Source organism: Pseudomyrmex gracilis, unplaced genomic scaffold (genome assembly GCF_002006095.1).
Source record: "Pseudomyrmex gracilis isolate BER0280 unplaced genomic scaffold, ASM200609v1 scaffold_73, whole genome shotgun sequence".
Lineage (NCBI taxonomy): Eukaryota > Metazoa > Arthropoda > Insecta > Hymenoptera > Formicidae > Pseudomyrmex > Pseudomyrmex gracilis.
This window is the reverse complement of record NW_018020657.1, coordinates 14,076-26,985: the sequence shown is the minus strand read 5'-3', so window position 1 is coordinate 26,985 and position 12,910 is coordinate 14,076. Positions and strand designations below refer to the sequence as shown.

General features: G+C 38.3%; 1 protein-coding gene across 3 annotated transcripts; it reads left to right on the top strand.

Moving 5' to 3' along the window:
• Positions 1-340: 340 nt before the first annotated feature.
• LOC109854768 (voltage-gated potassium channel subunit beta-2) lies at positions 341-12,910 on the top strand. Of its 3 annotated transcripts, none has more exons than XM_020428190.1 (9): positions 341-462; positions 6,328-6,581; positions 7,906-8,119; positions 9,394-9,521; positions 10,836-11,042; positions 11,180-11,277; positions 11,453-11,509; positions 12,124-12,330; positions 12,426-12,910. In XM_020428190.1, the coding sequence occupies exons 1-9, from the start codon at positions 356-358 to the stop codon at positions 12,525-12,527; spliced, it is 1,374 nt and encodes a 457-aa protein (XP_020283779.1). In that variant the 5' UTR covers positions 341-355; the 3' UTR covers positions 12,528-12,910. The 3 variants fall into 3 exon arrangements, with proteins under 3 accessions (XP_020283779.1, XP_020283780.1, XP_020283778.1); XM_020428191.1 differs by lacking the exon at positions 341-462 and adding an exon at positions 1,808-2,070; XM_020428189.1 differs by lacking the exon at positions 341-462 and adding an exon at positions 2,006-3,442.

Genomic DNA, 12,910 nt, shown 5'->3' with positions numbered 1-12,910 from the left:
GGAAGAATATTTACGCGCTGTTGCATTTATAAGCTAGAATGATTTTGATATATATATATATATATATATATATATATATATATACTAACCATTGGCTACCAGCTGGTCAGCATAAATAAAAAATAATCACGTTTGCGTATTTGCTAGCTGATGCTTTTGTTTTTTAAATATGACAGCAATAAGAAAAACATATAATTCGCATATTACGCAATTGTATTTGATATTATATAGACGACCCTTCTCTCTCTTGTACACGCGAAAATTCCGTGAAAATTCGAACCTTGGCACGGATTCAACGACCGAGTTTGCCGAGTGGACTAACGTCTCTGGCTGCTCTTCGCAGATTCCGCAATGTATGAAAAGATTCGAGTTGGATGAGACACGCCGCTATAACACGCTCCCAAATATAATTCTCTCTGATATAAATTTTGCGTCGCGAGCTCCATCGGTTCATCTCTGCAGGTATGTGTGTGTGAGAGTCTGTGTGCTTTTTGTGTTTCAAAAAGAAACAGACATTCTTGTAATTGATATAATTACATTAACAAGCTTGATGAGTATTTCGCGTTAGCAGAGATATTATGATCTATCAGAAACGCGTGACCGTCGTTCTTTCGGTCCATTTCTTCGCGTTATTTTTGACTCGAATAGCCAAAGTCATTGTCGCGAGATCCCATATACGACGCCACCGAACAATTTTTAGATGTACATAATCCGCATATTACAATCGATATGCGTTATCGCGAAGCGAAATGGATTTTGCATTATAGTGTGCGAATAATAATAGCGATTCTCACGTAAGTTCTTTCGAAAAGAAGTCTCCACATTTTTTTTCTCTTTCTCTGTGCGATGTTAAAACGCACATTTTTTTGATTTTCAAGCCTGTTAAGATAAGTAATGTTTTTTGTTTTCGCGAAAAAATGCTGTTATTTTTGTCGCATCGGAGTCTGCATACGGCACATGTGCGATAACTATAAGTGCAGTTAGGTATAATAGTTAGTGAGGGGTCAGTTGCAGGTCGGCGCGGCAGATCTGCAATGCGGCGTTGCTATTGAGACCGTTGATTCACAAACCCTTCTTCCTACACGCTGTTTATGGCGTTCTGTCTCTCTCTTTCCTTCCGCGTGTGCATGCGTGTGTGTCTGCGCGCGCGCAACCAAAAGGAGGAATATATATATATATATCGTCTGGGTGCGCGCGCGAGTTTGATACAAGGTGTCCCCGATAACTGCGCACCAATGCGCACATGCTTACTTTTAACGTGCAAATGCGAGTTAAAAGTGTAGCGCAAAAAGTCTTGTCGACAAAATTGAGATTTCATTTGTATTCGCGTCGTAAAATCAATATCCTTTTGATTGTTGTACAATCGTCGCTCCGTCGTGCTCGAAAGAACACTCTGTAACGCGCCTATCTCTGTTAAAGACGCGTTTGTTCGACACACGTTCGTTTTCTTGTTTTTTTTTTTTTTTTTTATCACAACGCACAGAGTTCGACCGCGCGATTGCTTAATCTCAAATTACAAAAAGGTACGTCGAAAAAAGCGAGGGGCACGAAAGAGATAGACGCCGGGACTGGGAGTTTCCGTGCGGGTGTGCGTTGTGCGGATTCTCGTCATGCGCTCTCTTCGGGACCGGAAAACTTGGTGGCGGATTTGGCGCGTCGGGGAAATGCGCGCGCGCACGTCGGAGGAGCGGAAAACACGCGCGCGCACAGCGCCTACACCATACCACCCCTACGAGGGGTAAGAGCGAAAGAAGGGTAGGAAAGGGTGGAGAGGGTTGTGCAACCGGGAGTTGCATCGCGCTCCGTTACCAGGGAAAGGTGGAAAGTCGCCGAGCGGGTGTCCGAGCGCGGTGTGTGTGTGTGTGCAAGGTGTTGTACCCGCGCGCGCAAGGAGAAAAAACGTTTTTTTCTCCGGACGTCTCTATCAGGCGGAGAAATATAATATCCCGATTTATATATATATATGTACAAATACCGATGTTTTGTTCGCGATTTGTGTGTGTTCCTTTATGAAAACCCATTATTGTCGCATCGCTCCGCGGTTTCCAGGGAACGATTGCCATCTCGCAGGTACATTGTGCTTTATGTTCGGATCCGATCCGCGGCCGTCCGATAATAATGACCGTTATCGTCGCTGCGTTACGCGTTACGTGACCCGACGCGACACGACGCGCGTTACAACGGCGGACACAACAAGCACTAGCGGACGACGGTCCTCGTGATATACCACTGCGGAAGGTGAAATGACGGAGTGACACACTGAGTCGGGGAGAGAGAGAGAGAGAGAGTAACATAACGATGACGATGATGATGATGATGATGATGATGATAATAATGATGATGATGATGATGATGATGATGATGATGACGGATCGCAACACGAAATTGTAGTCCACGCCGCTTTTCGCAAGCCGCGATCGTTTGCCATCGCACCGCACCGCATCGTTATAATATACATCTTTCGTCGGCGACAAAATACCGAGGCCCGATGCAGGCTGTTTAGAAATCAAATCACATATCGTAGTTTCATATCGATCATTTCCCTTCTTCTTTAGCCTGTATAATATATTCCTCGCCAAGTCGATTTCGATCTTGACTTGATTCACTGCGTTATATATATATATATGTATATATATGTATATATATATACATACATAGTCATCACCGCGTGAGAAAAGAGATCTCCAATCGGTCTCGTGTCATTTCTTTGAATGCGGAGGACGTGGAAATTGTGCGCCCGGCTACTCTCTACGGAATCTGTCTGAAGTTTAAATGCTCCTCAAAGTGGTGCCTAAGCGTGATTTGATATATAAACGGAAGGGAGAAAAATTCAATTAGTGCCTACAACAAAAAAAAAAAAAAAAAAAAACATCTAATCGTATGTATGATTGTCGCGAGATAAAATCTGCTTTAAAATTCGATCTCTATCGTAGTCCTGTATATATATAATACGTACGTGCGTTTTTCTGGGGGGGAAGATACGATCGCGACGCCCGTTTTGTCATGCATCGGTTGCGACAAAGTGTTAGACCAAAGAGAATGCGCACAGAACGAGCGAAAAGATAAGAGAAGAGACCACGCGGTAGATAAATTGCAAAAGTCAATAAAAAAAAAACAAAACAAAAAAAAACAAAAAACAAAATAGGAGAAAAAAAAACGAGTATTACCGCATTAGGGGAGTCAAGTTGCGAAGTGTAAATCGTTAAATAAGTCTGTACATGGTATATCCATATCGTGATAAAATATTCGGCTCGATCGGCCCAATTCAAAGTGTGTTCCGATAAACTGCTAGTCAAAAAAAAAAAAACTGTTTAGTAATGTCGCGATTAATGCTGTGCAATCTTGGCAATGCTTCAACAGCAGGAAATGATACAAACAACAACGCTAATACGAACAGCAGTATGGAGGACGACGATTCTTATCCACTGCCTACAATTTATCGGTACGTAGTAACAAAAAAACGTTTCGTGGAGAGAGAAAGAGAGAAAAGAAAAGCACAAGAGAGAGAGAGAGAGAGAGAGAGAGAATTTCGGAGAGTTTCCTCGGCGCACCACTTGCGGAGAAAACGATATTCCCCGTCGATATTCGCGTAGGTACAGGAACGAGTTTGCACTGACAAGAAAAAAAAAAAAAAAAAAAAGACCGTCACGGCGATATGGGTCATCTGTGAAATATATCCGCGTTCGGTTCGCTTGAAAAGACGGGGTAACCGTATCTCGAAATTTCCAACGATTTTTTATTCAATTTATTCGGTCGCACAATAAACAACTGAACGAATCGGCTTTGAAATATTTTGAAAAAAAAAAAAAATCCTTAGTTCGGAGAAACAATTTGTTTGATTGAAAAATTTGAAGAATAATGTATTAAACTGTTTTCAAGTGAAAGAGAGAGAGAGAGAGAGAGAGAACGTAAGTGTTTTATTCTATTCGCTTCTCTTTCCAGAGAGAATTGTGCGAGTTAATAATTTAATCAACCTTTGCAAGATTTATTCTTCGTTATTTCGCGCTGTTTGTTCAAACGATACGGAAACGCACCAGTCGCTCAAAAGATTTTTTTTTGTTTAGATTTCATGTTGCACATATTAGATTTTTTTTTTTTCTACTCTCTGTTGAGAGGTAATATCGCAAGATTATATCGATTAAAGCGACGTTCTACATACGACCACGCTTTGCGGACGATTATATTGGACAAGATATACATATTTTGGCAGGGGGGATTTATAATTATTATCAAGCGACCGTTGTGTGTGCGACTCGCAAAGTGATCGCGTCCTAGGTAATGTCAGACAAAGTAGTGTCGGCACACACACACACACACACAGAGGCGGTGTGCCGGGCCGTGTGTGAGGCGATATTCCACCGACCTGAAACCCAATCGTGCGCCGCGTCATTCCCGCACCGGTGACCCACATCGCGGTGACGGAGGGAAAGGGGGTAGTTTTAACTTTTAAAGGTGCACAAACCGTACAACGCGTCTAGACGTTCTTACAGAAACGAGATTTTGTGATTACGCTGGCGCGCGGAGCGATCGAACCGGACCCTGAAAAAACGAAACGCGAACTCGCGCTTGTTTAATACGCAAAATTTGCACACAAATATCTAATTTAATGAAGAATGACGGACCGACACGCAACATGATGATGATGATTACGGTAGAGTAAACACTTTTAACGCTATCGCTTCCAACTCGAGGCGAATTAAAACACGAGCTACGAAGCACCGAAGTGTGGCGAGATTATACTTAGACTCGGTAATTGCACTTACATTATCACTTAGAGGCTAACTCGGGTTACGCGTTCTCCTTTTTCTTCTCTTCATATTGTAGGTGATTATTACGATCTCAGAAGGAGAAGAGTGAATCTCTTTCCTCTCTCTCGCGTCAAGGCTTAACTTTAACCCGAGTTAATGATGCGAGTTTTTTCTTGAACAATCTTGACAAGCGAGAGAGAGAGAGAGAGAGAGACGTTGAATGTTCGCTCAAGCACTTGAATTATACATAACCGAGTGACGTTACATATTGATTACTACATGCATATATAATTGATATCGATATAAATACGCAAACGATTGATTGATACACACAGTTCCCGTATTTATAGTCGTCATTTTAATCTCGTTTCAAAAGCAGTGCATTAATTAAAATCCATCGTAACGAAGTTTTGTAATCACCGACAATTGCGTGGATCACATTGCAATTAGAAATTAACATTGATCATCCACACAAGGTTACGGTTTTATAGGTCGCGGAATATAATTCCCTGATTAAAAAAAAAAAAAAAATACGTATACATTTTTAACGTCATATTTTCATCATTTACAATCGCTACACGCAGTGATTGTTGGCTTATTTGCGATCGCGTTTTATTTAGAGATATTTAAATATAAGTATGTGTGCGTGTGTGCGTGTTAATATGTAAAATCGCCCGTTTAATTGTATATAATATTATAAAATTCTTTATATATCAATAATATATTAATTAATAATATTTATTAAATATTGTATGAATTATGCCATATCACGTAAAAAATATTTTCGATAGTATTTGATTTTATTTTTCGACACCGAGCAATTTTAGTCAAAACTTCGTCGAAACTCCATGTATGCGTGCACAGAGAGAGAGAGAGAGAGAGAGAGAGAACACGTGTTACCTACATATCAGTATATGCATGCAATATATATATACATATATTGTGCGCGCGTACAGGCAATGCATAACTTGATTAAACGGTGACGCATGACAAGATGAAATGATACCGAACAGGATGTTCCAGAACAACTGAATATTTTACTCGCTAGAAACCAAGAGAGAGAGAGAGAGAGAGAGAGAGAGAGTTCAATACGAAAGACAAATATATTACGAATCTCTTTAAATTTCAAAATTTCCAAAATTCTAACGAAATTAATTTCGAGTATAGATATAAACTTCACGGACACACAGATCCGTTCGCTAACTAAACTGTATATAACAAAATAAATAAGTTTACACGTGTACATGTACAAAAAAAAAAAAAAAAAAAAAACACATTCTAAAAGAATTACCCGAAATTAAATGCACAAGTCGAGGGAAAAACTTTTAAGAAATCAGCGACCGTAATCCTCGTGACCTCTGCGGCAATACGTTTTCGCCAAGGAGGATTATCGATATCCAATATCTCGCGGGATGTCATGTATTTTCTGGGACGTTCCGTGAGATATTCATTGACCGCGCGCGCGGAGTCACATGATTTATTATCTCTGTGTCCGACCACAAAAACGATTGACTGTGTGTACTTTATCCAAGGCAATTGATATAAGCGATAATAATTTGTGTGCATCTTGTGTGCGTAGCTGCCGTGCACCCATAGCGAGTCTGGATTGCATGGAAGAGTTCAACGGCGGCGGAGGCGGTGGCGGCGGCGGCGGCGGCGGAGGCGGCGGTGGTGCGGACTCAGGTGTACACTGTAGTAACACGGCCGGAACGAAGGAGCAGCTACTGACTAGCTGCATAGCCGCACAAGCGCAACGTTTGCAGCATCCCTCGCCAGGTATTCGCTACCGCAACTTGGGCAAAAGCGGTCTACGTGTTTCCAATGTTGGATTAGGTACGCCGAATGTATTTCCCACTTTCAGTAGAGTCGCAATTTTCTCTAAGTTCTCTCGCGCGTTGAAAAACAAGAATTTCTCTCACCCTCCATCCTAATTCCTTTCCGATTTTAACCCAGACCCACATTTTCGCGAAAGATGCATATATCGCGCAAAATCGATCTTGGAATGCGTCCACTTTTATCTATCCGGGCCGGGATTTGTTTTTAAACATCCGTTAACTCACTTCGGAGAGACACATTGTCGGTCCAGAGAGATCCACGATTCTCATTCTCACATATTTTGCGTATAACGCTATTTCGAGACACAACCGGGTATCTCTGCGGAGACTGACTTTAGCTGCGCTTCTGCAAGTGCGAATGCAAATGTAAACACTAAGAGCTACTCGTTTCGTCTGATCTTAAGAGAACAAGCGCGCGCGCACACAGACTAACACAAACGATATACGTATAATGTTTATTCAGCAATATGTCTTTCGATATATATGTATGTATATATACCGTATGTGTGCAATTACGCCTTTTTATAAACTTCAAATACAACGTTGTACAAATATCTCAGATTGTGCACATTGCAAGGATGTGGTTTTTTCAACGGTGCTTTTTGGCTCCGTCGTTTGTACTTCTTTTGTATTACGGTATATATACACGGCAATGAATCGGTTTCGCGAAAAAAGGAAAAGAGTTTTTTCTCTCTTTTTCCTTTTTATATACGCTGTTTTATTCTCTCTCTCTCTTTCTCACACACGGAACCAATTCATTTGCCGCGCACTGTATATGCGCAACTTACATACTTACACTGATCAACACGCGGAATTGTGTTTCGCGAGCGAGGGGGAAAAAAAAAAAATTTCCCTTCTATACGCGCCGTTTTACTTTCAGCGGGGCTAAAAGAAAACGGGGCTTATATAGGAGAGAAACGCATTTTTTTCTCCGCGCGCGTAACGTATAAGGGAAAAAAAAAAGCTGTAGTTATTATTGACACTTAAAGGACATTGTTCCACTTTGAACAACTTTGTCTCTCTCTCGTTTTCTTTCTCTATTTTCCTTATATGTACTTATACTATTCACACTTGGAGGATATATATATATATATATATATATCTCTTTTGTTAAAAACTTTTATCTCTGCATGAGGAAAAAATTGTGCCGATTTTAAAGTCGCACTTTCGCAAAGTGTAATAACCGTACATATGTGTCGTGCACGTGATGATATTCCGCAGATGAATTCGCGGGAAGGAAACGGCGATCGCCGGTTTTGATTGATGATCTTTTTTTTTTGTGTGTGTGCGTATGTTGTGTGTGTTTTGCGCGCACAATGCAGGAACATGGACCACCTTCGGCGTGGGCGGCTGCGGCAGCGAGGAGACCGCGGAGGCCGTGGTTGCGCTCGCTTACGACAGCGGGATAAACGTGTTCGACCTGAGCGAGGCCCACAGCGGACATCGCGCTGAGATCCAATTCGGTCGTATCTTGCTGAGGCGCGCCTGGAATCGTTCCACCTACGTCGTCACGACGAAGATCTACTGGAACACCAAGTGAGTAGAGAGCCAGCCGTGCCGCATATTCGCATCGGTCGTACTTATATAATTGTGTGGTGATGTCTCGTCGTGATAGTAGTGTATTAGCGAGTATTTGATGATGATAGCGGAGCTCTGGTAGTTGGTTCTCGTGTCGTCGGTTGCTCTCCATGTGTTGTAACGCTGCTGCACGCGAAAGCGCGTCTTTATGTTTTTTTTTATTTTTTTTTTATTTTTTTTTTTCTATCTCTGTGCTTCTCGATCGATGGCTTCAGTGTAATTAAATTTACACTCACTCTCTATGACCTGTCTAATCATTATTATACTCTTCGCGTTTCCTGTATATTAGCGTGTACATTCTATATGTAGGAACTACATGTGGATAATATTCGTGAATATTACATGTGTGATGCTTGTACCGAACTGTCGCAGATAAATAAAAATAGAAAGAAACATATATATCGTCGACATGTTACGTTTTTTTCGTAAAATTGCACTTTTACGAATTGGTATTTCGAATTTTTTTTAAATCGCGTGCGCACATACATAAAATATACGTATATAAACTTCGTATTACGATTATTAGTTTACACAAAATGAAAACATTTAGGTAAAAAAACTGAATTAATTTCTACGGACTTGTGTTTGTTGTCACAAGTTGAAAAAAAATGGTTGAAAATTTCTCTCTTATTATTAATTCGAACGGCAGTAATTGAATCTCGTATCTCGCTTGATGTCAATCACGCGCATCGCGTATTTTACGACCAATATACGGGTTGGGAGAAATTTTTTTCTTAAAACACCTTTTCTACGTAACGGCACGTTATTAAGTAAATTGAATAACAATTACACAACAGTTATCGCGCGTAAGGTGGTAACCCCTATGCGCACACATATCGTATTACGATTTATTGTTTTCAAAGCTCTGGAGCTCAATGAAAAGTCGTTGTGCATAAATAAATCGGTGGTACGAGACGACCTCGTTTAATATTAAGTGGACGATGTGAATATTGTTTGTGAGGCTTCGCCTTGACATGTGGATCGATAACTAGGTTTCCGTCAGAAGCCGTTGTTTGCCGTTATTTCAATTCATCTCTCTCCGTGTTTTGTGCCATTATAAACTATATACATATAAAAAAAAAAAAAAAACGTCAAAGTTGTGTCGCGCGCGCATACGCTCTCTCATACATACTTGTATACTTCTCACTTATTTCCCATATTTCTGATTAATCTTAATTTGTTTGTAATTTATTATATAAACAACATTGATAATATCTAACCATTCTTGATAGGACTGAGGGTCGCGGGCTATCGCGGAAACACATTATCGAGTCCGTGCAAGCTTCGCTCGTCAGGCTGCAACTGTCGTACATCGACATTGTCATGATCCACAAAGTCGATCCAATGTGTCCGATGGAAGGTAATTTTCCTCCTATGTTCTACTCTTTGCGAGTGATATTTTCGAAAAAATTATTAAAAAATCCTTCCTTCGCTTATTCCATCGTTCAAATATTTGCGGTGCTTCACATTGCACAAAGCATACATATATATATACGGAATACTCATGGTAATACGCGCTCGATTTTTATTATAAGTAGAAAGAACGTTTGCATATTTATTTTACATTTCGTTCTCTATCGTAATCGATACTTGATAGCAACAATCAACCTGAAAATGATCTTTTTCTTGAATAAACAAACATATCTATTTTTTTTACAAAGAAATTCTGCTTTTTTCACGGATAAAGGTAAAAGTTATTATTTATCAAGATTGAAAATGCAAAGGTTAAAACAATACAACTGATTTTTTTGCGGTTTGAAATTGAAATGAATTGTGTCGATGGGATCGAAAGTATTTTTCTTTTACACGTGTGTGAAACACGATTTTGATAAAAAAAAACAAAAAAAAAACAAAATCAAATAACGTTACGTGATAGAATAATAATTTCACAAAAATAATCTTCAATTCAAACTCTGATATAAAATATACACGTACACAAACACATATATCTGTATAAAAATTTTATCTTATGTGCGACACAGTTCAATATTCTCACAAGGGAAGTTTTTAAAATTCAAGGACGTGCTGTGGACTTTTTTTTTTTATCCATGACGAAAAATTTGAGATAAGAAAGTGAAATTACGAGGGGACAATCTCTATTATATTGACGATTTGATGTTTGGCAGTTGCACTACATATATATATATATTCGTAATAGTTATACCGTATGGCTTCTTTCTCTCTTATGTCTTTTTATAGTGAAAATGCGACAACTTATTGTCGCAAAAGTGTATGTATACTTCATACTGTACATTATTATTATTTTATCTTCAAATACATGTAAACTTCTATGTATATATATATATATATATATATGTGTATATATATATATATATACATATATGTCTATGTATCGCGTTAAATGTGTGCTTCACTATCGTGAGAAATGTATGCAAGAATTACTTAGCTATTTTACCTTTATCCCCACGCTTTAGAATATATATATATCTATATAATTCTTTTTTTAACAGATTATTTTTTTATTAAGTTTTAACAAGTATTTATAATAAAGAAACATAGCGATTTATATATACCACGTATATATATGTATATATATATTATCTATATTATATATATATATATATTATCTATAAATTTATCTGACAATTTTTTTCACAACAAACAAATTCCACGTCCTTCTATATCTCGCGCACTCGCATGATTCTTATTTCAGAGATTGTTCGTGCTATGAATTACGTTATAAGCAAAGGTTGGGTAATGTATTGGGGTACGTCGCGATGGACGCCGGTTGAAATTATGGAAGCTTATACGAATTGTCGACAATTTAATTGCGTGACGCCGATCGTCGAGCAAGCGGAGTATCATCTGTTTTACAGAGAGAAACCCGAACTCTACATGCCAGAATTGTATAACAAAATCGGTAACTCATTAGTTTATTTACTAATTTGCTAATCTTTCTTTATTGTAATTGCAAAATATAAATTTTAATAATTAAAACAACGTATATCGACAATATCAAACAAAAAAAAGCAAATTCATTCCGTTTTTTTTTTATAGGTGTCGGTTTAATGGCATGGTCCACCGTTACTATTGGAATGGTTTCTTCGAAGCCGGAAGATTGTGGAGTATCGTTTCTTTCTAGATCCTCTTATAAAGTATGTACACAGAGAATACAAAAATATTATATATATATATATATATATATCTATATTTTTTCTCAAAAAAAAAAAAAAAACTAAAGTTTTCACGTCGTTATAATATTTCTCTTTCGTTATTTTATATATACACGAAATTTTGAGAGAAATACACAAATGTTCTTTACGATTTTAGAATAAATACTCTTCGTTTAGTTGGACCGAAGATGAAACTCAGTCTTTATACAAGGAGGTATGAATTGGTTTATTACAAATAATATGTTCGTATATATATCTCGCGCATTTTTAATCACGTACCCGAGAAAAAATGGATTAGATCTAACTTAAATTTGACGAGATAAAAAAAATGGAAAAATAGATCTAATTAGATCCAAATTAAATCTAAATAGATATAAAGTTGATCTAAATAAATATAAAGTAAATCTATGGAAATTTACATTTTTATTTATTATTAGATCTACTCTTGATCTACTCAGATCAATTATATATTAGATCACCTCAGATCTGTTCAGATCTGCTCAAATCTAACTAAATCAGAGTAGTTTTAATTATAGTAGATCTGAGTAGATCTAAAGTAGATTTAATAATATATAAAAGTGTGTAAATTTAATAGATCTGCTTATATTTATTTAGATCTACTTTATATTTATTTAGATCTATACTTTATATCTATTTAGATTTAATTTGGATCTAATTAGATTAATTTTTCCATTTTTTTTATCTCGTTAAATTTAAGTTAGATCTAATCCATTTTTTCCCGGGTATATTTATATAAAAATTAAAAAACTCTTATTATTATTAGTTTATTCTAGTTTGTATTTCAAAGTTCACGATTATTTTGCGCAGGAGTACGCGTGGAAAGACAAATCCGCCGACGAAGAAACTCGGAAGTACTCGGACAAATTGCGAGATGTGTGCGCTCTGGCCGAAAGATTGGGATGCTCTTTTGGGCAACTGGCTATCGCGTGGTCGTTAAAGAATGAAAGTGTTCAGTGCCTTCTGCTCGGTGCATCCAATATAGATCAATTGTACGAGAGTCTGCAAAGCTTGCAGGTAACACGAGCAGCTATAATTTAATTAATCTCAAAAGAGTCTTCGTAAGTCACTTATACATGTTTTTTTTTTTCGATTTTTTTTTTGATTTTCAGCTTATTCCGAAATTGAACGCGAGTATAATGAGTGAGATCGAGAGAATTCTTGATAACAAACCGTCCCGGCCACCAATGATATCGACTCTGGCGCTTAGATGACAATCAATGTGCCCCCACGGAAGCGGTGGGGGTTCCCTGGAGGAGGCGGGTAGTCCGAAAAGCGAGGGCGGCAACAGTCAGGATCAAGAGCAGACTAAGGAAGTGAACAATAAATTGCCCTTCTGCGAGATACAGTGAAGCCTGTAGATGATCGGCGGTCCATCTTCTTACTTTCGGTATTGTCATAAAAAGCCCAAGGACCGACACAGTGAGGACACGTACACTGATGATTTGCGTGTGTGTGTCCGTTTCTTTCTTCTGGTCGCGAATACACGAGGTCGAGTTTTACATTAACTACACGTACGACACGAGTCACGATGACAATACTTACTAATTAACGATCAACATCCAAGAAAATTTGCCTCGACTCGGCAAAACGCGCT